The 25,233-nt window shown below is 38.3% G+C and overlaps 2 protein-coding genes and 1 long non-coding RNA gene across 7 annotated transcripts in view; all 3 read right to left on the minus strand.

The window, feature by feature from the left end:
- Nucleotides 1-188: 188 nt before the first annotated feature.
- On the minus strand, nucleotides 189-15,043 carry ark2n (arkadia (rnf111) N-terminal like PKA signaling regulator 2n). Of its 4 annotated transcripts, XM_065243733.2 has the most exons (5): nucleotides 14,860-15,043; nucleotides 11,011-11,769; nucleotides 3,213-3,287; nucleotides 2,637-2,721; nucleotides 189-2,520 (listed from the first exon to the last, which is right to left on the minus strand). In XM_065243733.2, exons 2-5 carry the CDS (start codon nucleotides 11,696-11,698, stop codon nucleotides 2,355-2,357), a joined length of 1,014 nt encoding a protein of 337 aa, XP_065099805.1. In that variant the 5' UTR covers nucleotides 11,699-11,769; nucleotides 14,860-15,043; the 3' UTR covers nucleotides 189-2,354. The 4 variants fall into 4 exon arrangements, with proteins under 4 accessions (XP_065099805.1, XP_065099806.1, XP_065099804.1 ...); XM_065243734.2 differs by lacking the exon at nucleotides 3,213-3,287 and having other exon boundaries at nucleotides 190-2,520; XM_065243732.2 differs by lacking the exons at nucleotides 189-2,520; nucleotides 2,637-2,721; nucleotides 3,213-3,287; nucleotides 14,860-15,043 and adding exons at nucleotides 4,242-7,241; nucleotides 14,334-14,836.
- Nucleotides 15,044-15,723: 680 nt separating this feature from the next.
- On the minus strand, nucleotides 15,724-16,994 carry LOC135721784 (uncharacterized). The gene is made up of 3 exons (XR_010521568.2): nucleotides 16,856-16,994; nucleotides 16,578-16,757; nucleotides 15,724-16,034 (listed from the first exon to the last, which is right to left on the minus strand). It is a non-coding gene; the product is annotated as an uncharacterized lncRNA (long non-coding RNA).
- Nucleotides 16,995-19,225: 2,231 nt separating this feature from the next.
- Nucleotides 19,226-25,233, minus strand: part of haus1 (HAUS augmin-like complex, subunit 1) — a 50,171-nt gene continuing 44,163 nt past the window's right edge. For both annotated transcript variants that reach the window (XM_065243729.2, XM_065243728.2), the window contains exons 5-9: nucleotides 20,828-20,951; nucleotides 20,680-20,745; nucleotides 20,358-20,429; nucleotides 20,167-20,214; nucleotides 19,226-20,073 (exon numbers count right to left, since the gene is read on the minus strand). In XM_065243729.2, coding sequence (XP_065099801.1) covers nucleotides 20,014-20,073; nucleotides 20,167-20,214; nucleotides 20,358-20,429; nucleotides 20,680-20,745; nucleotides 20,828-20,951 — 370 coding nt within the window. In that variant the 3' untranslated portion in view covers nucleotides 19,226-20,013. The remainder of the gene's footprint in view (nucleotides 20,074-20,166; nucleotides 20,215-20,357; nucleotides 20,430-20,679; nucleotides 20,746-20,827; nucleotides 20,952-25,233) is intronic.

Raw genomic sequence — 25,233 nt, forward strand, 5'->3', positions numbered from 1 at the left:
GTGTATAGTTCCTAGCCATATCTGCCTAGAAAATCGCAACTTTAAATTTTCTGTCGGTCTTAGTACACAATAGGAAAATAGGAAATAGGAAAAATATCAAAACTCTTTGGGTTTTTTTTAGGCGCAATGCTAATGGTCTAATCAGATTCAATGGACTATGCTAAGCTATGCTAAAAGTGGTACCGCCAGACCCGGAGATCAGCTGAATGGATTCCAAAACGGTAAAAATCAAATGTTTAACTCTACGGGAGCTGGAAAATGAGCATATTTAAAAAAAGTGGAATGTGCCTTTAACTCTTTCACCGCCAGCGTTTTTAAAAAAAGTTGCCAGCCAGCGCCAGCGTTTTTCATGATTTTCACCAAAGTTTAATGCCTTCCAGAAAATGTTCTTCTTTAAATATATAAACATACAATATACCAAATGAAAGAACAGACCCTCTGCTTTCAAACAAAAAAAACCGTTTCATCCTACCTTTAGTGGTTCTTTTGTAATCAGCTTTTGAATATGGGTAGGTTTTTGCAAAAACACCACATTTTGAGCAAAAAGCAGAAATAATTCCATTTTTATGACTGACTTTTCATAGAGATCCCATTCAGAGCGATCTTTAAAACAGACACGGACATGCAGCAGCTTGGCATAGGGCAATACTTCCGGTTTTAAAAAGTTGCGGAAGGGCGCCACCTGGTGGATAATAGCGGTATTGCGGAAAGACGGAATATCTCGTCATTGGCGGGGAAGCGTTAAATGTAACATCAAGTAAAACACAAATATTAATAAATAGTTTTAGTGGTGTTCTGAGATAGCATGATGTAACTTTAGAAACATTATAAGCCAAGTAATGGTTAAACTGCCCAAGTCGTCTATATGCAAATTAGACCCCCATTTAGAAAACAAAAATCACAATTTTTCTTGTCACACATTGATTGTATTCACAAGCAGATATCTGAAACAGGAATTCAATTGGCATAATAAAAGCAAGGGCTTGTATCTAATGCAAGATATACAAAACAAACATGCTCTGATAAACACACAAACACAAATGTATTACGAATGCAGTATTAAGTGAGGACCGCACACTTCAAGGCGCCTCCCCACACAGCAGCATCAAATGATTGACAGTGAACACACGCATCTCACGGCGCATTCACACGGGGCGTAAGCGTTAACGCTTCCCATTCACTTTTAATGGGTGACGTCATGCGTTGCCGAACTGAATTGTGGATCCGTCGGCGCCGCGTCAGTGCCGTTGCTCGCTGCAGAAGTTGAACATTTCTCAACTTTTCCAGCGGCAACGTGTGCGTCAGCCAATCAGATCGCCTTATGCAAATAACCTAGGCAGGGCCAGCCAATTATGTTTATGGAAGACCGGAACATGTCTTTCGGCGACTGTGATTGGTTGTTGGCCACGCTTCAGACAAGCCTTCCGTTTAACGTCCCGTGTGAATGCACCGTCATCCACACTCGCGCACACAGAGCAGTGGGGTGGTTTCTCTGGTGACCAGCAGGTTGTCGGTAACAGGCTCGCTCACCAGCAGGAAATTACATCATTAAAACAGGAAGGGGCGGGGATGTATCGGCTGGGATGTATCGGTAAGTGACTCCTGAGGCGAACAGCAGATTTATGTGTGTGCAGGTGGGGCAGGGGAACAAAAGTGACTCCAACCTATCTAAAGGTCATGGATGAAAGGTCAAAGCATCCCTGAAGAGCAATTAGGTTTTGGGTGAAGTTCACATTTCACCCCTTAAATTAAAATACAAATTTTTTATATTGCATTAAGAAAATGAAGCCTACACTTTAAAGCACTAAACTTTTTTGCATCATATCATTATTATATAAAACAAACACAAACACATGATCTCTACTAGAAGATATTTTGAAGTTTTTTGTTCTTATTTCTCAGTCATTTGCCTTTTTGGAGTAAAATGTGACCTGGACGTGTTCTTGGTATCATGAATTGAAACATTTTACACTGAAGCCCCACAATGCCTTAGTACTACATTCAGTCTCAAAAGCTTCTTTTATCATATATCTTACTAATAGGATTTTATAAAGTAAAGATCTTAATAAAGTGTATATCTAATCATTACTGACCCTTATATAGAAAACAGGCGTCATTTACTCATGTTACGGTCTCACAGTGACAAATAAATAACCAGGTATATTGAAGTGTATCAGAAGACACGGGTTACCATTTTCATGGGTGATCTAAATGACTTCCTGAACAATGAACCTTTGTTCTGCGTTGGTAGATCCAACAGTGAAATTTAATGGATTGTATCGAGTCACTCAGCCCACCAATCACGTTCATATGCGTGTATGTGAGTGTGTTTTCAGGTGTGTGCATGTATCTGATCACAGCAGATATCTGTGCCTGTCTTCATCCAGCGTCAGATCCACCACCTCAGGAGGCGGAACCCATCCTGACTGGGCGGAGATTGACGTCCATGGGGGCGGTGCTCTTTGTTTCCAGGAGGAAATCGACTGGATCACTCCACCACGTGGAAATCTCGAGACGATGCTATAATAATATTAAATATACAAATGCATTAAAATGGAAAATAAAAAGCCAAATGCAGCTTTGCCAAATACAAAAGTTAAATGAAAATGTGATGAATTAGATGAAAATGTCGTCACCTGGCATTCTCCTGAACTCCAACGATCTCCACCTCACTGTCTGTGGAGGCCAGACTCACCTGAGACGGCTGCACCTCAACAGCACCTGCACGAGACAACATCAGCTAATGTTACCATATCACCAAAAACTACAGTCACAGCATTTTAGACACACAACAACTAACATCCTACAAAATATACATTTCGCTATAGAAAAAAAATGAGTGAGGCAAACCTCAAAATGTTCATATTTGGGTTTTATCAATTGTGTCCCAATTGCATACTACTTTGCAACAAACACAATAATAGTATGTACTTTTAGTACACAGCGTGGGCCACTTTGTCACACAGTGTTTGCATGCAAGTCCTGTCCCAAACTCTAAGAGCTGCACCTGCTGCTGGTCTACATCTGGCTTTCAACATAAAATTTAGGTCAATTTAAAACTCATATAACAGCTTCAGCGTTTCCAATTTCTGCAGCAGAAGGGATTGTTGGCAATATTTTTGAAAAATCAGTGCACCTACTATTTTGGATAGAGTATGATTCATTCATACTATGAATAGTCTACCAGCTCAGAGTTTTGGGTCAAAACAAACCTGAGAGTGAGTTTGACTGCTCCTGTTCAGAGTTTGTGTCTGATATATCATAATGCCCAACCACTGCAGGACCCACTGCAACACACATACACAGATGAGAAGATTCAATGGCGAATTGTATGTAAGAGCACATTACAGCTACATTTATCATTTTTTAGCCTAAATAGTAAACAGCACTGCTCATTGAAATACTTAAATTTCATTTTCAATCAGTCATACGTTTGCATTTATGCATTTTTAATCCAAGATGAATTATAGTGCATTTCAAGGTATATCAGTATGTGCAGCGTTAATTTGTACCACATATATACAGTGGGGAAAATAAGTATATACATCAGCATTTTTATCAGTAAGGGGATTTCAAATAAGTGGGCTATTGACACAAAATTTCCACCAGATGTAGCCATCAAGCCAAATATGGAATTCATTCAAAGAAATCAGAACATTTAAGTATACAAGTTGAGTCATAATAAATAAAGTGAAATGACACAGATTCTGGATTGTGCATGACATCACAATTGTGAAGCCACCGCGCCACCATATTGGTAGGCACAACATTCTATTAAATAGGACGTTATCAGATTTCAATGATAAAACACTACTTTACCAGTCTCCATTTCTATATCTAAGGTCCACCTGTACATTATTACAACGGAAATGTCCTAAGCATGTACAGTTATTTATTTAAAGTTGTACATCTTGCTTTTTAAACAGTAAGTATACATTCATCTTCATTGCAGTATCAGATCAGCAAACACTAATGCATTTATCACAAATGTGCTCATTCTAAAATCTAAAAAATAATAATAACGATTTAAGCTGGTTTTGAAACTGTGTTATGTTATACAGTATTGTTTTTATTTGTACAGTAAAATGTGTTAATGAAGTGTGTTTTAAACTAACATTTGATTCAACAATATAAAAACAACACCCAATTTATGCTCATAAAAAGCCATAGAATTCTTCTTTACTTTACAACATATTTAATGAAACAATATGCTGACCGTTTATGCTCTTAATGTCATCAAACTTTATTTACCCCGGAGTCATTAAAACAGAATGCAGCAGACACACTCACCTTAAAGGAAAACACCACCGTTTTTCAATATTTTACTATGTTCTTACCTCAACTAAGATGAATAATACATCCCAATCTTTTTTTAATGTGTGCACTTCATCTTTTCACAGCGCGTCGTGAATGTGTTAGCATTTAGCCTAGCCCCATTCATTCCTTAGGATCCAAACAGGGATAAATTTGTAAATTAAAATCGGTTCAACATATTGGTTATCGGGCACATAAGCATCCAAATATTTGGTATTGTTAAAAAAACAGCATGTGTCGATATCTGATAAAAAAAAAATAATGAAACCCAACCCCTAATATTTTTGCAATACCCCAATATTGTCTCATCCACAAAACATTTACTTTTCACCTCCTCTCTTCCAAAACATCTTTAATTTGGAAAGTGCGGCTAAATGTAGACATTTAAAAGATAAGTTTTTGTTACCTTGTGGAACTTCTTACAATGAATTCACCCTTTAGTGAAATGTTGATTTTTTTACAGAGGTTGGCAGTATATTAAGTTTTGGTAATATAAGTGCATTAAAGAATGAACTTATAAATATAAATTGCTTGTTACAGACCGTCATTCTTATATATTGTTATTTAAGTTGCAATTTCTAGTTAACGTTTCCTTAACTAGTCACAAGTGTTAATATCTTCACCCTGCATTAAACGTCTTACAGAAACAACAAATGAAAGTGACTTCTTAACTTAAAGCATCAACAATCCTTATGTGAGACAACATTAATGCTACTTTGAATGACTATTAAAAAGAAACAGTACTGGTTAAGAGTGCATTCATTTTACACTAAAAACACTTAAAAAGGTGCACAAGGTGAGGTGTATATATTTATTTACCAGCTAGTAACGGAGCAGACATCAAACCTCAATATTGTGTTACATGATAGACATGAAAACACCACCAAAAAAAAAAAACATTACCTGACCTACTTTTGGTTTTGGTCAGACACTATTATTGTAAATCGATGACATACAGAAAAACACCCATCTCTGGTTACTCAATACTTATTCAAGTACTTAATCTATGAATTACGTGGAGGACATCTAAAACATTGATATTAAAATCAGTAGGCAGCCTGATTATCTTAATAATAAAAAAATAATAATAAAACCGTAAACATTCTTCTTCAGACACAGTAAACATGGTTGAAGTCCTCTTGCAAGTCACTATAGTAAAATTACAGTATGTGTGAATGTCACAAAACATGTCACAAAATGTCCCAGTCATATTTAAATCCAAAATCAAAATATAACTTTTTATGTCTAAAGGCAAATGATTGACACAATCCAACTATATTTACAAAATATAATTTTTTTATATTTGGCGATTTAAAACTTCACAAAAAAATGTACAGTTTTCATCAATGAGAATCATCATCAAATATAAAGAAAATCCCACAAAATACATCAAAGTATTAAAAGTAAAAGGAATATACCAAAAAATCTTTATAATTCTAAATGTTTTCTTAATTTTGGTGCAAAATATGACTGGGAGATGTGCCTACAAACTAAACAATAACTGTGCATTTATGTGAATATAACATATGTATTTGCAAAGGGACAATTTAATCTAAAGTTTCTGCATTTCTAAGTAACATCATTCCAGTGTATTTGCATACGCAGCACTGATATTAGTGTTTGAATGAACAAATCCTCATTCGTCCGAGTTCTAGGTTAGTACTTAGCAGTTAAACTAATTTAGTGCATGTAGTCATAACATCACAGCACTCCAGCTATTTTCATGCACGTTTTGCTTTGGAAGAAGCGTTTAAATAAGAACCTGTAAGAACAAGCCACAATGCAAACAAAGAGTACGAGTTCTTTGGTAGACGTGCCAGTCCGAGCGATCTAGGTGAACGTAGATGAAGAGACAAACACACAAAATGGCAGTCAAGGCAAAACTTCAGGAGTCTTTTGGAGAAACAAGTCGTCAGTCATTATTATTCTACGAGGAAGACAAATGATTCATTTAAATGATTCACTACAAGATTCGACTCCAAGTGAATGGAAGAACTGGCTCTCCAAAGACAAGAGCTTACAAAGGCACTGACTGTGGCGGCGCCCTGAGATGCGACTATACAATACGAAAAACAGCTGATAAGAGAGACAGATGAAGTTAAAGGGTTAGTTCACCCCAAAATGTGAAAACAGGGACTGAAGTTGTCAAGTTCTTAAAAAATGTATAGAAAGAATTAAAGGTAATGTGTGTGTATGTGTGTAACAGACCAAAATAAGTTATAATAATGACACAAAGCTATCGTATTGCTTCAGAAGGCCTGAAATTTAGCTAAATTATCATACTTGAGCTTGAAAAATTCAGTCCCCAATCACTTTCATTTCAAGGTGAGGAGTGGCCAGAATATTTTTTACAAAATTCACCTTTTGTGTTTTACAGAATTTGAGTAAAGGACATAATTTAAACTTTTAGGCAAACTTTTCTTTTAAAAGAGAAATGCGTATAAGAGAGCTTTTAAGGAAGAGTTAGGATGTTTTATTGGGAAATAAAGAGAAAGTTTGTGCATTCTCCATTAAAGAGCGGTCAGATTGAGTCGGCACAAGCGATGGTAACGTTCCTCAAACGTTTGGCTCGGATGGTTCCACGTTTCCATTGAGGCTGGCAGTCTGTGTTGGTGGAACCAGGTTGGCATTCATTCGGGCCATCTGATAGGCCGCCAAAGTCTCCTGCGACTCGGACGACGGCAGGAACGAACTAACTTGGCTCCGGACCTCTGGATTTTCACTGGACGAAAGATCGTCGTCTGAATGCAGCCGGGTCAGTCTGTCCATCCACACGCGAAAGCGTTCCTCGGTCTGTCTCTGCATCGCGGCGAATCTCGTGAGCGCTTCCTCCAAGACTCCGCCCAGACTGGTGCCGGCCACACCCATGTCGAATTGGCCCCGACCTCGCGCTGAAGCTCCGGAACTCTCGGCTCGGCGTTGACCAGCTTAAAGACAGACGGCAGTGCCGAGAGAGAGACGTCAGACAAATAGGAATGCGGAATGCAGAAATTGGGCGGCGTTATTGCGTGCACACCGGCGAGCATGCTGGGAACACGTCATGCAGCTCTCGCAGTGAATTTTGAATACAGCTCACCAATGATCAAAAGACTAAAGACAGGCTTATAGTTCACAGAATAAGAAATGCATGTGCACCCAGTAAACCCTCAGAAAAGAAAAAGTGTGAAGATAGAAGATAGAGGGATATTCAATATATATTATTCGAGCCCTTATCTGTTCTGATCCTAAAGTGATGTATAAGTTTTAACTCCCATTAACAATTAGATGTCAATTAGGTCTGACTAATTTATATTCTACTTTACATTACAGACATACATGTATGTTGCTTGAAAACTATGTGCATTCTGAAAAGGACAATATAAACTTTTTTTTAGGGACTTTATAATGTACACTAACAATTAGCAATATATGTATACTTGGCGATATAGGTACACTGCCGTTTAACGCTATGTACACTTGGCATACATGTACACTAACGATTTGCTGTAGACGTACACTTCACGGTATATGACCACTGACTAATATCGATATATGTACGCTTGACAATGCGTGTACACTTAACGATATATGAATGCTAACGATTAGCCGTTTATGTACACTTAACGATATATGTACACTTGCTGATATATGAATGCTTACGGTTGTCGGTATATGTACACTACCGATTAACAGTATATGTACACTTAGCGATATATGAATACTGGCGGTTGGTGGTTTATGTACACTTAGCGGTATATGTACTCTTGGCAATATATGGCTGCTTGCGGTTGCCGGTATATGTACACTTGGTAATATATGAATGCTGTCGATTTGCTGTTTGTGTAGACTTAGCGATATATGTACACTTGCTGATATATGAATGCTTACAGTTGCCAGTATATGTACACTGCTGATTAACGGTATATGTACACTTAGCGATATAGGTACACTTAAGTCCAACATTTTGTACACTTGGCATACATGTAGACTAACGATTTGCCGTTTATGTACACTTTGCGGTATATGGACACTGACGAATAGCGATATATGTACGCTTGACAATGCATGTACACAACTGCTAAGGGTATATGTACACTTAACGATATATGAATGCTAACGATTAGCCGTTTATGTACACTTGACGGTATATGTACACTTGCAGATATATGCTTACGGTTGCCGGTATATGTGCACTGCCGATTAACGGCATTTGTACACTTAGCGATATATAAATGCTGGCGGTTGGAGGTTTATGTACACTTGGCGGTATATGTACACTTGGCGGTATATGTACTCTTGGCGGTATATGTACTCTTGGCGGTATATGTACTCTTGGCGGTATATGTACTCTTGGCGGTACATGTACTCTTGGCGGTATATGTACTCTTGGCGGTATATGTACTCTTGTCGGTATATGTACTCTTGGCGGTATATGTACTCTTGTCGGTATATGTACTCTTGGCGGTATATGTACTCTTGGCGGTATATGTACTCTTGGCGGTATATGTACTCTTGGCGGTATATGTACTCTTGGCGGTATAAGGCTGCTTACGGTTACCGGTATATGTACACTGCCGATTGCCGGTATATGTACACTTGGTGATATATGAATGCTGTCGATTTGCTGTTTGTGTAGACTTAACGATATATGTACACTTGCAGATATATGAATGCTTACGGTTGCCAGTATATGTACACTGCCGATTAACGGTATATGTACACTTAGCATACATGTAGACTAACGATTTGCGGTTTATGTACACTTCGCGGTATATGGACACTGACAAATGACGATATATGTACGCTTGACAATGCATGTACACAACCACAAAGGGTATATGTACACTTAATGATATATCAATGCTAACGATTAGCAGTTTATGTCCACCTAACGATACATGTACGCTAATGGTTGACGTTATATGTACACTTAGAGATATTTGTTCACTGACGATTGGCAGTATATGTCCACTTAACAATATATGTACACAAACGATTAACGATTCATGTACACTTAGCTATACATTTACACGAACGCATTTGTACACTAACTGACAAATATATAACAACTAATTAAGTTAAATAAACAAGCAAAGTCCTCGAACATAATGGAGGCCTATAGGTGGTGTACAATATAACTACACATTACCAGCAGTAATTGCCAGTAATTCATTGATAAAGGCAGCGAATTTCATTACACGAGTGGTGCTTTAAAATCCTTAAATATAAATGATGAGTGTATTTTAGCATGCTGACAGTCCTTGTAACGTTAGGAACCACAGAACACTCTCAGCACGCCATAACTAACTCTATTACACTTCCAAATGTATCAGCCAAAAAATACCATTAAAAATTATGCTAAATATAGCATTGATATGAAGTAGTCAACCACATCAATTGAGTAGCTGGATGACCATCAAAACTGTAAGCTTCAAACTGTAAAAACCATAGTTACGCCAACTCATGATCAAAGATACTGAGATTAGTGTTATTGTTCACCCCAAAATACTCACCCTCCTGTATGAGTTTTTTTATTCTGTTGAATACAAAAGATATTTGAATAAATGATAGTAACCACACAGTTGATGGTACACACTGACTTCCATAGTATTTGTTTTTCCTATTATGGAAGTCAGTGGGTGCCCCCAACTACTTGTTTACCATAACTTATTAAAATATCTTCTTTTGTGTTCAGCAGAATAAAGAAACAGGACAAGGATGAGTAAATGATTTAGATTTGTGGGTGAACCATCCCTGCCATGTCACCAAGTAAGCCCAACTAAGCCCTCTAGTGGGGATTGTCTTTGCAGTTGATGTTTTGCAAGAAAGTCATGAATGACAATTATTTACTATTCACAAAATGAACAGAATAATGCAGACACAACACATATTACCACAGATATGCACAACACAAACACGACATTAAGACAACTCAAAGACAGAACAACAAATCTGCCTTGTAGTTAAAACCTTATATTGCAAATTTACCCAATCACAGAGACTTATTCTGCATTTAATAAAAATGATGTTTGGTCTCACAGTGATGGTTGATCTAGCTGACCTCTTTTACTGTATTTTGAAAAAGGAAAGTGGTTTATGTATGAGGTCATTTAACAAGCATGCACTACAACAAGGGCTCTGATTGGTGCAAAAGATGCGTTTAAAAGTGGTTAGCCTGATCTACGAGCCATTGTCAAGACTTATTCTGACGTTCTGTCGACATGCACCAAACAATGCATGAGAGAAAATGAGACACTAATGATGACTTTAGTTACATGTGTTGGTTTAGGACAAGCAGAGGGAATATTAGACTCCTCATGATTTGACTAAAGGCTAACTCACAGAAATCCAACAAACACTGACATTCTTATTTAAGAAGTTTGGTGGCATTTGTTGGATCAGTGTGAATTTGCCTTTAGGGTAATTCTGAAATGATTCTCAATACAATTCGTATTGTAATTCTTAAAATATCTGAGGAAGTGCTGTTGCTTTCCTTCGGATTGAAATGCCCCACCAGAGCTGAAAAGTCTGTGATTAAATCAGTGACGGATTTTTGTGGCTTTGCATAAGAATAACTTGTTCGGAAGATACATCGTTTTTGTTAATGCACTGCTAGCTCAAAAAGATTAACTTATGATTTCAAAATCCAATATTGCATTTTGTGAATCGTTTTGAGAATCAAGACTACATAATTTGTGTACTAGTGTGCACGCTTACCTGGTGCGTGAGAGTTGATTGTCTCGCCCTCGTTGTCAGACGAGGCAGTTAACGGTGACGACGATGAAGAGTGGGCTGTGATGTCACTGTCGCTCGTACTGCTGTCCTGGAGCACGTCAGGCTTGCGCCTCGCCGCAGCCTCCCGTTTCTGCCGCAACTGTCGCATGCGCTGTTTCTGCCTCTGGCTGCGTGGACCCTTCACACGAACACGCCCGTTCACCTGCTTCTCCTGGCAACGGTTTTTCTTGGCTGCCATGGCGACAGAGGACGTGTCGCTCTCGGAATGCGAACGCCGCGACTTCCTGCCCGCAGTTTGGGTGGGTGCGGCGGCTTCCTCCGCCGATGAAGCCGTGTCCGAGTCGCCAAGATGACCGGAGGAGGATGGCGATCGCAGACAGACGGACGAGTCGCTGTCTTCTTGAGGGCCGGGCTGAGCAGTGATTGGAGGATCCGTTTCCTGCAGCTGCCCGGGGGCGGAGTCTCTGTGAAGCTCCTTTAGTAAGCATGGCATGGAGAGTAGGCCAGGGGCGGGCTCTTTATCAGGACTCTGTATGCCGTTTGGCTCTTCACAAGCCGGTGAGCTGGTGGGCGTGGTTTCTTGTTTCAGGAGCATGTCTTGTTCTTCTGCGGTGGCCCCGCCCTCTGAAGGGCATTCAGGGAGCTCGTTGGCCTTCTGGGCATCAGTCATCTCTGGAGGGCGGGGCCAGGGGCAACGTCTCTGTAGTGGCAGTTGCTAGGTGATAAAGAGGGGCGGTTGACCTGTAAGAGAACAACCGTGTCAATACAAAACCTAAAAAACATGAAATTTTATTTTTGGTGTTCGCACTACGAGAACGAAATCACAAAAATGTATCACAAGAGTAAAGGGAGAATAAAGTATCTTCTTGAATAAAAAGAAGAAAAGGTTTTACAGTACGACAAGCTATCATGCGTAACGTTTTGCCTTATTTCTTGAAAAAAGAAAAAACACACCTCCACTACACTCATTACTTGGGAAGTTAAGGGGGATTTATAGTCGTGCGTAGGTCCTACGGCGTAGCAGCTACGGCGTAGGTTCCGCGTCGGTTTTCATTTATACTTGTGCGTCGCCGTCCGCGTCGACGTGCAAACACACGCGAAACCGCGGGTTGGCAGTAATCACGCGTGTGTTACCACAGTAGCAGCAGAAGTCGTCAGAGAAGAAGAAGCTAAGCAAGTTAACCCACAAACGAAGAAGAAATAGCAACTTGTTGTGTATAATTTGAGAAGACCAGCAATGATGGAAGTAAATAAACAGCGACTTATGTTGCAGTTTGAGTTAAATCACTCCTCAACTTGGCTCATCTTTGTTTTCACCGTCTCAACCGGAAATACCTATGACGCAGTTTTTTTACCTGACGGGAGGGGTTCTGGTGGACCAATCACAGAGCTTGCGGTCCGCGTAGAGCCGACGCGCTGTTAGGAATTTTGTGAGGTGCGCGTCAGGCTACGCAGAGCTACGCACAGGCTACGGATAGCCTACGCCGTAGCTACGGTGTAGCACCTACGCACGACTATAAATCGCCCTTTACATGTTGAAGTTTAATACTTGCATGGATTTGAACAAACCCCTTTAACCATAATAAGTATAGACAACAGTAATCGGCACCGATAGTTCATTGGTGGTACAATCCGCTATCTGCAAAAAATCCATGCCGATAGTTTTTCCGAGTACGTCCGTTGTTTCATATCATTATGAAGTAATTAATCTGCTGAATAGATGTTGCATTAGCAGAAAAACAACAGCAGGAACTTAAATTTGTCGTCAAGGCTGACAGGACGCTAATATTAGTAGTACCTCAAACAGTTACACAAAAATACAGATAAATCCAACCCAAGTGTTTAATAACATGATTATTACCATCGATTTGCATTAGTTTATATCCAGCTGGTTACTTTTATAAATATTTTAAGTTAATAAAGAGGGCTGTCACGATTAAAAAATTTGATTGACGGTTAATTGCCTAATAAATTGTGCCGATTATGCCGATTAATTGACTGTTTTATTGCTTTGATTGAATTCTTATAAAAAAAATTTGTTTGTTTATTAAATCATTTTCACACAATGTTGTGAATATTTAAATAAAATCTTTTGCAAGGTTCACCTGGCAGTAATTTTAACACACATAACATATTTAAAAGTAATCTGATACGGTCTCATTTATACAGGCGCTGCAGCTCCCCCTTGTGTTTTTTTAGAGAGATGTGCAATCATTGCGGTGATCTGAAATCCTCGCGATGAGGTCAAAAAATTGCGATGAAACGATTATTTAATCATTGTGACAGCTCTAATAACTAGAGAAAGCAAACTATATACAACTGTCGGCTACGTTTTACACATCCAACAAATCAAAATCTGATTTCAGTTATTTTTATCATGACTGCAATACATCTGTTATTATTTTGATTATTTAATCATTAAATGTTAAAACAGAAACAAATAAAAGTACTTTTCATCCAGTATCCGTTTTAAAAACTATCGGTCGATTAATCGGTTATCGGCAAGTAGGGACCCACTTATGGCGCTTTTCCATTGTATAGTACCCCACGGTTTAGTTTAGTTTGGGTTAGATTACCTCACTTTGGCGTGGTTAGCTTTTCCATCGAGTTTGGTATCACTTCGCAGTGGGAGGCATTATAGGCGTGTCTTTATATTTGCACTGCCTACTGCTGTGACATCATACAAGTGAGACCATTGTTGTAAATTCCCATTTATTTCTCAGTCAGCTCGGGTCGCTTGGAACCTCAACCGAGGTGGTACGAAAAAAGTATCGGGTACAACATACTGCACCCAATGGAAAAGCTCCCAAAAGTAAGCTGACCCGACCCAAACTAAAACAAACCGTGGGGTACTATGCAATGGAAAAGCGCCATTAGTTATTGGTATCAGTAAAATCCATCGGTCGACATCTATGCTTGCCTTGACAAAATTAATGACACTGATAAAACTAAAGTTGGTGGGTTGGTGAGAAAGATATTAAAAACAGATTGCATCATTGTTTGTACCCACAAAACCTTGCCATTTACTTTTAATCAGCATTTACCAGTAATGACTAAACCGATATATCTGATGAGCAAAGCCACAATAACCATACACAGATACTATACAGTTTTTACTGTCAATGAGCTACAGTGGGTTTGGGTAACCAGACAGAAAGTTGATATGCAGAAGTTGCATCCAAAACTTGTGCATCTGTTTACTCGTTTGGTTGCTGTTGAGACACCAAAAAAAAAATATATAGAGAGATATATAAACAGATATATATTTCAGTAACAACAGGTATTTTAATGAAAATTGTGGTTACCTTAGTCTATCAAATTAAATTATCCATTTCCTCGCGCCATCAGACCAGACTGAAACCTGACACATCAGACCGAGTCAGACATCCTTAATGCATCATGTATAAAGATCTCGCATCACACTGCTTGCACAATGGCGCATGGAACTACATTTAATCTCCTTGCACTTCATCAAAATAATGTTTGGAGTATCAGAGTTGGGACATTGTGTACAAAACACTGCAACTGATGTGGAAATGCTATCGCTATATAAATATAAAACACAGCGTGAGGAAACGAAATAAAGTAAAACCGTCGTACACAAAAGTTGCATCTGCTAATGTGAGATACTGCAGATAAAGTAACTCAGTCTGCGACACAACACAAAGTCTGGAAGTTCACTCGTAGCAGCACATTAGCGAATCAAAACGAGAATTCGTGTGCACATATAAATACCAACATTATATAAAGTCAAAGCAGGTTTGACACAAAACTGCGGCAAGGGATCAAAATGGAAGGACGCGCGCGTTTAGCGCAACGGCAGACGCATACCTGAATCAAATCTGTCTTCATGTGTCTTTTCTCCTCAGCATCTTACGCTTGTATTCATATATACGTGGAAATGTGTAATTTGTATATATTATACGAAAAACAACTCTGGGTTCTCGACTTTCCGACCCCTTTAGCAGTTTGCTATTTTAAAATGTCCCCACTAGCCGTCGCTGGAACAAATGTGCATGCGTCACTTCCGGCTGATATGACACAAAGGAACATTAACAGCGCCGCCATGAGGTTTGGAGAAGTATTGCGTTTATTAAAGAGCCCCTATTACATTGTTTTTCAAGTACACCTGACTGCAGCTTGCAGATCGGGGCGTGTATGACCCTAGGGAGGACCTGAACAGGCAGCCCCTCCCATAACGCGTATCATTGGTTAGTAGCACAGTAATGACGTCGACGCCACGGTAAACAGGAAATGCGGTTGAAAACTGTGCGATCTTTAAAATGTGCGTTACATCGCGCTGACGTTATGAAATAATACTTTAATAAAACGATTTATTATTAAAGAAAAGTATAAAGTAATAATGGAGTAGAGCATATAGTTTCAATTATGCCTGATCTAATGTGAACTTTTAAGGAATTTCAGAGTATTGTGTAATATCTGTGTAGATTTTAAACGTTTTTCACATTATGTTGCACTTAATTGTGTAATTACAAAATTACCGTAAACATTAATGGCACCTTATATATTTCGTATTTTAATCACTCCTCTAATAGTTCTTGTTTATTTTTGTGCTTAATATAGGCTATTACTAAACATTTATGCCTATAAAGTAGTATGAAGTTAAACTACATACAGTACATTGTCAATCTCTGTATCCCATAGTATGCATGCCACTCAAAAACACCAAACCCATACCAGTGATAACTTTTATTTCAAAACAAAAATAATTGTTTAAAAGACATAATACACACATACAGATAATCACGTACATTAACCGTACACACACAATCTACACAGCCTGAAGTTCCCCTCCATCATTGAAAAAACAATCAAATGAGCAATAGCCCTGAACCTCCTTGTCGGAATAAAACCCATTCAGGACTCCCCTTCTGCCATCACCTACATATCCAGGTGGGCAGTCCTTGTATATTTCAAAGTCAACGAGTAAGGCACCCGGAGCTCTTGCCCATATTGTCTGGAAAATGCACTCCAGTTCACAACACCTAATTTAGATAAAATACAGAACAAACAATATTGTATCATTTTGAAGAAATTGACAAATTGGAAATAGGCATAAACATAGTAAAGAGTCATGCAAGGAATTTTTTTATGTATATGTTACACATAATACAGGAAAATGTTAGACAAAATATACTTGAGTGTTATTGGCTTTGTCTTTAAAGTACCTAAGAGACTCACTTTTTGTTTATGAACAACATAAACCAGTTAAAAAAGTTTGTTAACACAAGCAACACAAGCTTAAATTTGACTTGAGAAAGCCTATCCTAAAAGTTTGAAATAGAAGTTTGAAGAATTTCAGTTTGCAGCAAAGTAGTTTTCAAGCTGAAAGTTTTGAAGGCAATACCGTCTATCAGACACAGACAAACAGACAGATGGACAGATAGACATGACAGATAGGTAGAGATAGATAGACAGACAGATAGATAGGAAGAACAGACAGATAGATAGATTGCACAAACAAACAAACAGAAATAGATGGACAGACAGACAGACAGACTTTCTCAAGTATCTTTTAAAGTACTCACAATTTAGATTTAAAAAAATTACTGTTTGGACATACAAAGGGGACCATTTCTCTGAACTTGGGCTTGCTGAAAATTTCTCTGAAAACCTTGCATGTCAGTGAAAGTCACCATAAAGCCATATTGTCCTCTTTGTAACGACTCCCATCAGGATCTGCCAGAGGATGTAAGGTCAGGTGGCATCTGTTTAAAGTAGCAAACAGTCAGTCCAAAATGTAACTTTACATACAACTTATTAAAAGTGTAACTGAAAAATTGACAGGAGTTTATAATGCACTTACCTTGGTCAAATAATCCACAGGCCGGGGGATTTCATCACCTCTAAATTGGAGAGTAAGAACAAGAGTAGCATCATTTTCAAACCCGTTATTTAGGTTCAAGATTTGAAATGGGAACCAACACCTGCTCTCTCTACGCTCCTCTTTTACTGGAGTTGCTCTTTCAGCATCTCTGACCTTCAAAAGTTTAAAATATAAAGTCTCATAAAAACAGTTTGTTCTTAATGACATCCCTTAGGACCATAATTGAAATCCACTTGTTTAGATTGATACATGAAATGAATTTATCTATAGTTAAAAACATTAATTTTAAAATGCTAAATGTAAGCATTTGGTAATTGAAGCTTCAATGAACAGTATGTATAAAAAAAAAGAAGAAAACAAACAAACATCAAAGGGGGAATTCTCCAAAAGCAGCAGACACTGATGTATGACAGGCTAAGTTAAAAATTAATACTGAGTTAGTTTACTTTTAATTATATGGGGGGTTTCTATTGTATAGGCTATTTCACTAACCTCTGTAAAATCAAAGGTCCCTGCTGTCAGAAAGCTCAGTGAATACCGAATTGAATACTGAATCCTGATCAATAAATAAATGTATACTTATCAATAACATATCAAAATAGTTTACATTTAAAAATGTATTCATAGAAAAAAGTCCTAGAATATAACTTTGTTGTTGTTACTATTAACTCTTAAATCCTATATTTCTTCTTTTGGTTCAGTTTTGCTTTGTTTTAATCATAATCTCACCAAACCGCACGCGCGCGCGCGCACGCACGCGCGCACACACGCGCGGTCCTAGTTATTTTAACATCACACTAAACGCCACTTCAAAATTAAAAATTGTAAATAAAATAGAACAAAAACAGGAGTTTGTACTCACCATGCAGCGATAACCATCGGAAATGAAAACTTGCTATAATCGACGTCATGACTTCACGCCACTAACCAATGAGAAGCAGTGTGGGCGGGCCTGCACGTGCAGCACCGTCCCAGGTGCATACCCGCCCAAATCTGCAGGCTGCAGACAGGGGCTTCTCTTGTTTTTAGCAATGTTATTTTGTGTATTTGGTATAATACAATGTGTTTGCATAATTTATGGTTCAAAAAACACTGAAACGCGTTGATTTTGTACAAAGTTCATCGTTCTTAAAAAGCGCCGTGTCCACCAATTGACCAGCTAACAAGAACATTGTGATTGGACTGAATACCTCTGAGATCAGCCAGAAAAGTGACGCGCATAATGAAATACTGACAGGAGTTAAAGGCGGGGTGCATGATCTCTGAAAGCCAATATTGATATTTGAAATCACCTAAACAAACACACCCCTACCCCAATACAATCTTGGCCTTCTTTTGATAGACCCACCCCACACAACCCAGGGCTGCCTGACAAAATGTTGCACAACGTTTTTAAACAGAAACAGTGATGCGTTGATCACACTGTTCTAATGACGCAAGAGTTGCAACTACGGTAGCTGAGTAGTAGCCTGGTCCAACCAGACTCTCGTACATTCATTTCATTTGTACAGAGAGTCTGGCCACGCTCCATTGCAAAGCGTTACTTCCGTTAAGGAGGGTCCATTGTTGAAGTTTAAAACTATTGGATCTGCCCAGTCACTCAGGATCTGCCAAAGCCAATCGCTAACGTGTGGTCGTGACGTATATCATGCACCGAAACCGTCCGGAAACAACAAGTCAGAATAATCAGACAAACAAAAGTTAGCAAACCTGGTTCTTGCTCCGGCTTTAACTTCTGTATATTCGGCAGTTTTGCAACAACGGACCGAATAGCTTTTCTCACGTCTTTCTCCGCTGCCATTACTGAACTACAACACAAACTGATGCACGACCTCAACGTCATCGTTCTTAGCCACCCCCATCTGTTCGCTGATTGGACCTGCAGATTTTTGCAGGAGAAAACGAAACTCTATAGAGAAATCCCAGACGTACTGCTGAAGCGAAATGAAAATTAAGCGGAAGCACGTAGGAGGGCGGAGCCAGGCTAGCTGAGTAGGCCATACTTTTGTTCTTTTTAAATGTTTCCGGAGCCCGAAGAAATCTTTATAAATACGTATTTAATACTGTAAAATACCCATGACGTTACAGTCTCTGCACTTGCTGTCCAGAATTAAAGACTACATTACAATAGGGCTGGGTATCGATTCAGATGTTCCAGATCAATTAGATTCACAAGCTATCAAATCAATTCAATTTCGATTCTCTGTTCGATTTACGATTCCGATTCTCGGATCGATTTTTATACTCGATTCAACCAAATTAATATAGATTTAATACAAATACTATATTTATAAAAAAGAACAGTGAACATAAGTTTACAAGTGGTTAATTAATCAAAAGAAATTAATAGCCACAAACCTGTATATTAAACTCTTTTATTTTAGGTACACTTGGGTACATTAAAACAGAACCCATCTCTAATTTTCAAATGCATACAATTATGTTAAATACAATAAAATTTTGAAGCAAGATGAAAAATGTATGCTGAAAAAAGTGAGAACAGTCGCATTCCTTGATCAAACAGGATGAGGTTATTTCATAAAAAAAAAAAAAATAAATGGATTCGTGGCCTGTGAGATTCGATTTTGAATCGACCACGTTTACATGTTGATGCTGATTGGACTGCAGTTCAGACACACCCACCAAACAAAAGAAAACGCATCTCAAACCCCTTACAATCCGGTGCACACTGTTTCCAGAAAACATGTTATTTAACCCAGAAACCGTAGCAAAATGTTGCGCACCGTTTTGAACTTCCACGTGCCCCAGGCAACGATGTCGGTTAGTAGACACACCCCTTACTGCTGATTGGCTACAAGTGTGTTTTGGTAGTCGGCTTAACTTCCTTTTCCAAAATGTTTTTCAAAAATCATGCACCCCACCTTTAACTTTAGTTTACTTTACTACCTTATCAATACAAGCCAAATCTTATCCAGAAATGCAGATGACCAAGCTGATCGGTCAACTTTACGGAAAACTCAGGTCACCCTTTACTTTGAGATTTGTACCTTTTACATATGGTTAACATGTACTAATACACACTTACACACCAAATATAAAATCGTGAATCTGATTTTTTTTTATATGACACAATAGTCACTGTATTTAGAAGCATAATTTTATTTGGATATTTAAGGTTATCTAGATAAAGTGTTCATGAAGTCCACTTTCTGCTCCAGCTGAGCATCCAGGGCAGCCTTAAGATGAAACAAAACATGCATTATTTATATTTATTATTTCATTTGTGATATTAAAAAAGATAAAAGGCAGAAAAATGTAAAGATAATCACCAGCTCTCGTTTGGCTTCCTCGATTTTCACCCGTGCCAAAGCTGGACTCTGTATAGACAAAGCCAACAATGAGTTTAAACCTTTGACACGTAATCAAACCCACACATCATACCAAACAATCTGAAGATTAGATCCAAAGAAAAATGGACTATTATAAAACATGGGGGAATGGTAATATAAGCTGTACTTACAGGGCTCAAGTCACTATATGGCTCTAGTTTCTTCTTCAATGGTAGTGTTTCCTCTTTCAGTGCTGCAATTTTCTAAGTATTGAATAAAAGATCAGATAAAAGACGGAAAGTTAGTTTTACATTATAGCAGATGTGTTTTGTTATGATACTAACATTGCATTCACAATGGTAAAATTGTGTATTACTTCATTGTGTATTACAAACTGAGAACTTGACATTTTATGACACATCAATGTCTCTTATTACACAGCTTTACTTCTGTAAACAACGTGTATATGGAGCATAAAATTGTGATCTGGTTAGTATTCCAGGGGTAGGTCACCTCTGATAACTGCAGAATGGCCTGGTGGGTAAGTGAGTCCTCCATCTGCCGTGAGTCCAACTTTTCCTGTCACAAACACACGGATTCAGTTTATAAGGCTGGAAGCAAAATATCAAACACTCAGATCTCAATCCAAAAACATGCTCACCTGTGCGATTTTATTCCGGCCTGCGAGATCTCTTGATTTATTCTTCATGAAGTCCATGTTCAGAAGTCTCTCTTCTGCCGTAGCTGCTTCCACCTGTTGTATGTGTGTGATCTTTAACAAATCACTGGAAGACAATGTCACACACAAACACATGTTGGAAAAATATAGCTGCAAGCAGCAATGTCAAGCAGAACAAGGGAACAAAAGGAAATTGCATACAGAACCATATAAATTCAGACTAAAAATAATACAAAAGTCATTAGCAAAAAAGCTATGTTCTCGTTTACTGAAATCTATTCCTCACTTCTCGAGGAGCAAAATGTGAGTGTCGCCTGCCGTGGCAAAATTCAGGTCAAAAGAGCCCACCCCCAATGTCTCCAAGATGTTCTGATGTAGAGATATAGGTGTTGCTAAATGGTTGCTAGGGAGTGAAGTGACACCCACCAATGATTATACTCCAAGCCACGAAAGGTTCATGACATTACATCAAAGTTTGCAGAAATTTTATGCAAAATTACAACTTTTCATCTCGACACCACTAGGTGGCGCCATGACGAATATCTGCATGCAACCTCAAGTCATGACTGTGATTACGAGTGAGAGACAGCAAGCTCAAATCGCGGCAGTGGCAGCTAGTAGTGGCACTTCCGGCATCAGTAGTGGCACTTCCGGCATCTGGCTCATTTTGAGGCATCTAGTAGTGGCACTTGAGGCATCTGACTTATTTTGTTTGTGGCACCTCCGGCATCTTAAGGCAGCTAATCGTGGCACTTCCGTCATCGGACTCATTTTGAGGCAGCTAGTGGTGGCACCGTGACTTTTTGAGGCAGCTGACAGTTTTTGTGTCATTTAGGGGTGGCACTTCAGCGTCATATATTTGTACCAGCTGTTTTACGCGGTCTTTGTGCTGTCGTGCTGGCTGTCAGTCGGCCATTTCGAGATGCCTCGGGAACTATGGGGAACTAGGTGCCACAACTCTTGGCACTATGGCATTTCGCTGGCGTTCATTTAATTCACGCGAGGTGCGTGTGTGTGCGTGTGCGTGTGTGTTGTCATGAATGTGCGCGCACGCTGGCTGACAGTCGTTTTTAGGTTTTTAGTCGTGGTGTAGTGGTGTCTGGAGAAGTGGGTATACTCTAAATTTATGCCCCCAGTAGAAGTGGGTATACCCCATGCCATCAAATAAAGAGGTGGGTATACTCCGTATACCTGCGTATACCCTGCACTACACCACTGTTTATAGGTGCGGGTATTTCGAGATGCCACGGTTACTCTTGAGATGCCACCACTCTGCGCACCGAAATAGAAATAATATAATTCTAGTTTTCTCACTTTGTTCATCTTATTATTTTAGCGGGCAGACTGAGAAGCACGTGGCTAAAATGTTTCTAATTTATTTAAACAGTATTTTAAAACTAGGAAACCCCCTCTTTTACCAATTATTACAGTATTGCAATTCGCTTGTCTACCGGTAGGTGCCCCCAAGCACAAACGGGAAACGCCGGGGCCAAGACCTTATCAAGTTCTGATATAAGGTTTCTCAAATAAAAAATACCATACTGTTATTACTTGTCTTTGACCACACAGGGTGGAGATTCACATGTACCCCAGGGCCAGCAGTGCAGCACTGTACATTAACACCTGTGATTTAGTGTGAATAAATGTTCAAAATAAATTTTGAATGACTCTTTTTAGTTATTGTGTTGTGAATGTAAAACTTTTTAAAAAATAAGTAAAAGAAAAACATCACAGTTTGTTTATCAGACCAAACAACCAAGATATGTTTCATATCCACAATTGATTTGTTGCAAAAAGAGCATTGTGTACTAATGCTTGGTATTTGTCACTTTATGTACTGTAAGTGAAACATTCTCATTCTCCTCACCACCACGATGTGCAGGTTTGTGTCATATGAATTAACAGAATATATAAAATATTAAAATAATGTAACAAAACTATATGTAATTATACCGGCACAGAATCATATAACAATTAGTTATTACAGTGACATTCCTGTTATTTTCGAATTTCTTGTTACCTATAGGCTACTCATTGTGCACTGTTTTCCTCGTTCATACTGTTTATTGAGCAACTGTACAATTTATAAAATTTTCTATTTTGTGATTGTATGTATTTTACTGCATATAGAGTATACATTATATATTTTATTGTCTTGATTTAATTTATTGTAATCTATTGTAGGGGTGTGCAGCGGAGTCAGTATTTGTATTTGTATCTGTAACAATCACCTTTAAGCGTTTATTGTGTCTTTCAGCACAGTTACATATGTGACCCATTCTGTCTAAATGAGTGGGATGTTTCAGAAAAAATAAGTAGCCTACATTAATCCCTCGTTTAGCGATTCAAATACTTAAACATCTATTAATTAAACATACGTTTTCTGAGAGTGAAATTATTAATACTAAGATGCGTGTCATGTCTGACATCTTGGTTTCGGTTTAAAAACATGTCGGAATTTGAAAATAAAATGCAGGACTTGCTTGACGTTTAAAGAGTTATTAAGAGAGATAAGTTTTAAGTTAAAAAGTTATTAAGATCGACAAGACTCGCGTTGACTGACAGATCCGAAACGCAACACACAGACACGCAAGTACGTGCACTGACAGAATAGTTCAAAAACAAATTCTTTTGACAAGAATTTACGAAAGCATAATAAGCATTACTACAAACTTGCTGAACTCATTATTAACGATGTCCATAGCCTACACCGTTTGCGCGAACAGAACGAATTGTTTAAAAAAACTTCCTTATTAATTTTCATCTAAATTAATAAATAATCAGATATTCGTTTAAAATTTCAAATAACAGTATGCTCTATTATTTTAAAGTCAGTTTTGACTTAGTTTCAAAACAAGCAAAATTATTTTAAACAATAAGGTAATTAGAAAGATTTAATTCAAATGTTTCAGTTGTTATTTACTTACTTTATTTTTTATGTTAATTGCAATTCATGTCATAATCTTCAGTTTAAATTTTGCTTTTAAAATGTTACATTTTCATATTTTTATCTATTTACTTATTTATTGTATATTCACCTAGATTGACAATGAAGCTTGCTTTAACTAAAAGATCATCTGTGACCGAAGTCACGGAGACACGGAGTTATTAACGAATATTTTATTATCAGAGTGCAGCTTTTTATCAAGGTTTTCTGGTCTTGTGTAATTAAATAAAATAAAATAAAAACTAAAAGGCTAATTTTTTACAGTTGGGTTAAAAGAAGTTTGATATTAGCAGCGTTTTAAAACTAATTCCAAAACAGCTCGTTTCTAAGGGACACGCAGAAAATGTCATTCATGTCATTTTATAGATTGCACTCATTCACTTCACACACATATTATACATGCTTTAAGGGGTGTATAATTTAGCGCTGTTCCAGTAAACACGTGATTATGTCTGGCCGAATATTTTTTCTGTTATTCGGATGAATTCGTTATTCGTTTTAAAGCCATTATCCGTGCCCTTCTGAATAACGTATTCGGCTTCGGGCACATCCCTAATCTATTGTTTCTCATGCCGTTTTTCTTGGGCACAAAATGAACAAAATAGAATTTCCATTGTAACAAAAATTATGAATTAAAATATTTAAATGATGTGTAAAAACCAAATTCAAATAGAAGGGTTAAACTAAAACTGAAAATGATTTCATAATTATTCCGTATTATTTAGTTCTAATCTGCAGAACAAAAAAAGATATTTAAAAATAAAATTGACAATCAACAACTTGCAGGGGGCACAATAAGTAAAAGCATAGGCGGTGTTTCTCGTTTGTGCTTGGGGGCACCTACCGGTAGACAAGAGAAATGCAATACTGTAAGATTAGTAAAAGATGGGGGCTTCCTGGTTTTAAAATACTGTTTAAATAAATTATAAATATTTTAGCCACGTGTTTCTCAGTCTGCCCGCTAAAATAATAAGATAAGATGAACAAAGTGAGAAAACTAGAATTCTATTATTTCTATTCCGGGGGGCAGAGTGGTGGCATCTCAAGAGTAACCGTGGCATCTCGAAATGCCCGCACCTATAAACGACTGTCAGCCAGCGTGCGCGCACAATCATGACAACACACTCACACATGGCCGTCTGACAGCCAGTACGCAAACATTATGACAGCACAAAAACCGCGTAAACAGCTGGTACAAATATACGAGGCGGTGCTACCCCAAAATGACACAAAAACTGTCAGCTGCCTCAAAAAGTCACGGTGCCACCACTAGCTGCCTCAAGATGAGTCCGATGCCGGAAGTGCCACGATTAGCTGCCTTAAGATGCCGGAGGTGCCACAAACAAGATAAGTCAGATGCCTCAAGTGCCACTACTAGATGCCTCAAAATGAGCCAGATGCCGGAAGTGCCACCACTAGCTGCCACTGCCGCGCGGAAGTG

This window comes from Paramisgurnus dabryanus, chromosome 18, assembly GCF_030506205.2.
Source record: "Paramisgurnus dabryanus chromosome 18, PD_genome_1.1, whole genome shotgun sequence".
Lineage (NCBI taxonomy): Eukaryota > Metazoa > Chordata > Actinopteri > Cypriniformes > Cobitidae > Paramisgurnus > Paramisgurnus dabryanus.

Excerpts from the sequence above, each read along its gene's own strand:
- ark2n (XM_065243732.2), bottom strand. The coding sequence starts at position 11,698 with ATGACTGATGCCCAGAAGGCCAACGAGCTCCCTGAATGCCCTTCAGAG. Across the intron at positions 7,242-11,010 it reads AATCAACTCTCACGCACCAG|CTGGTCAACGCCGAGCCGAG; the intron begins GTAAGCGTGCAC and ends TCTGTCTTTAAG.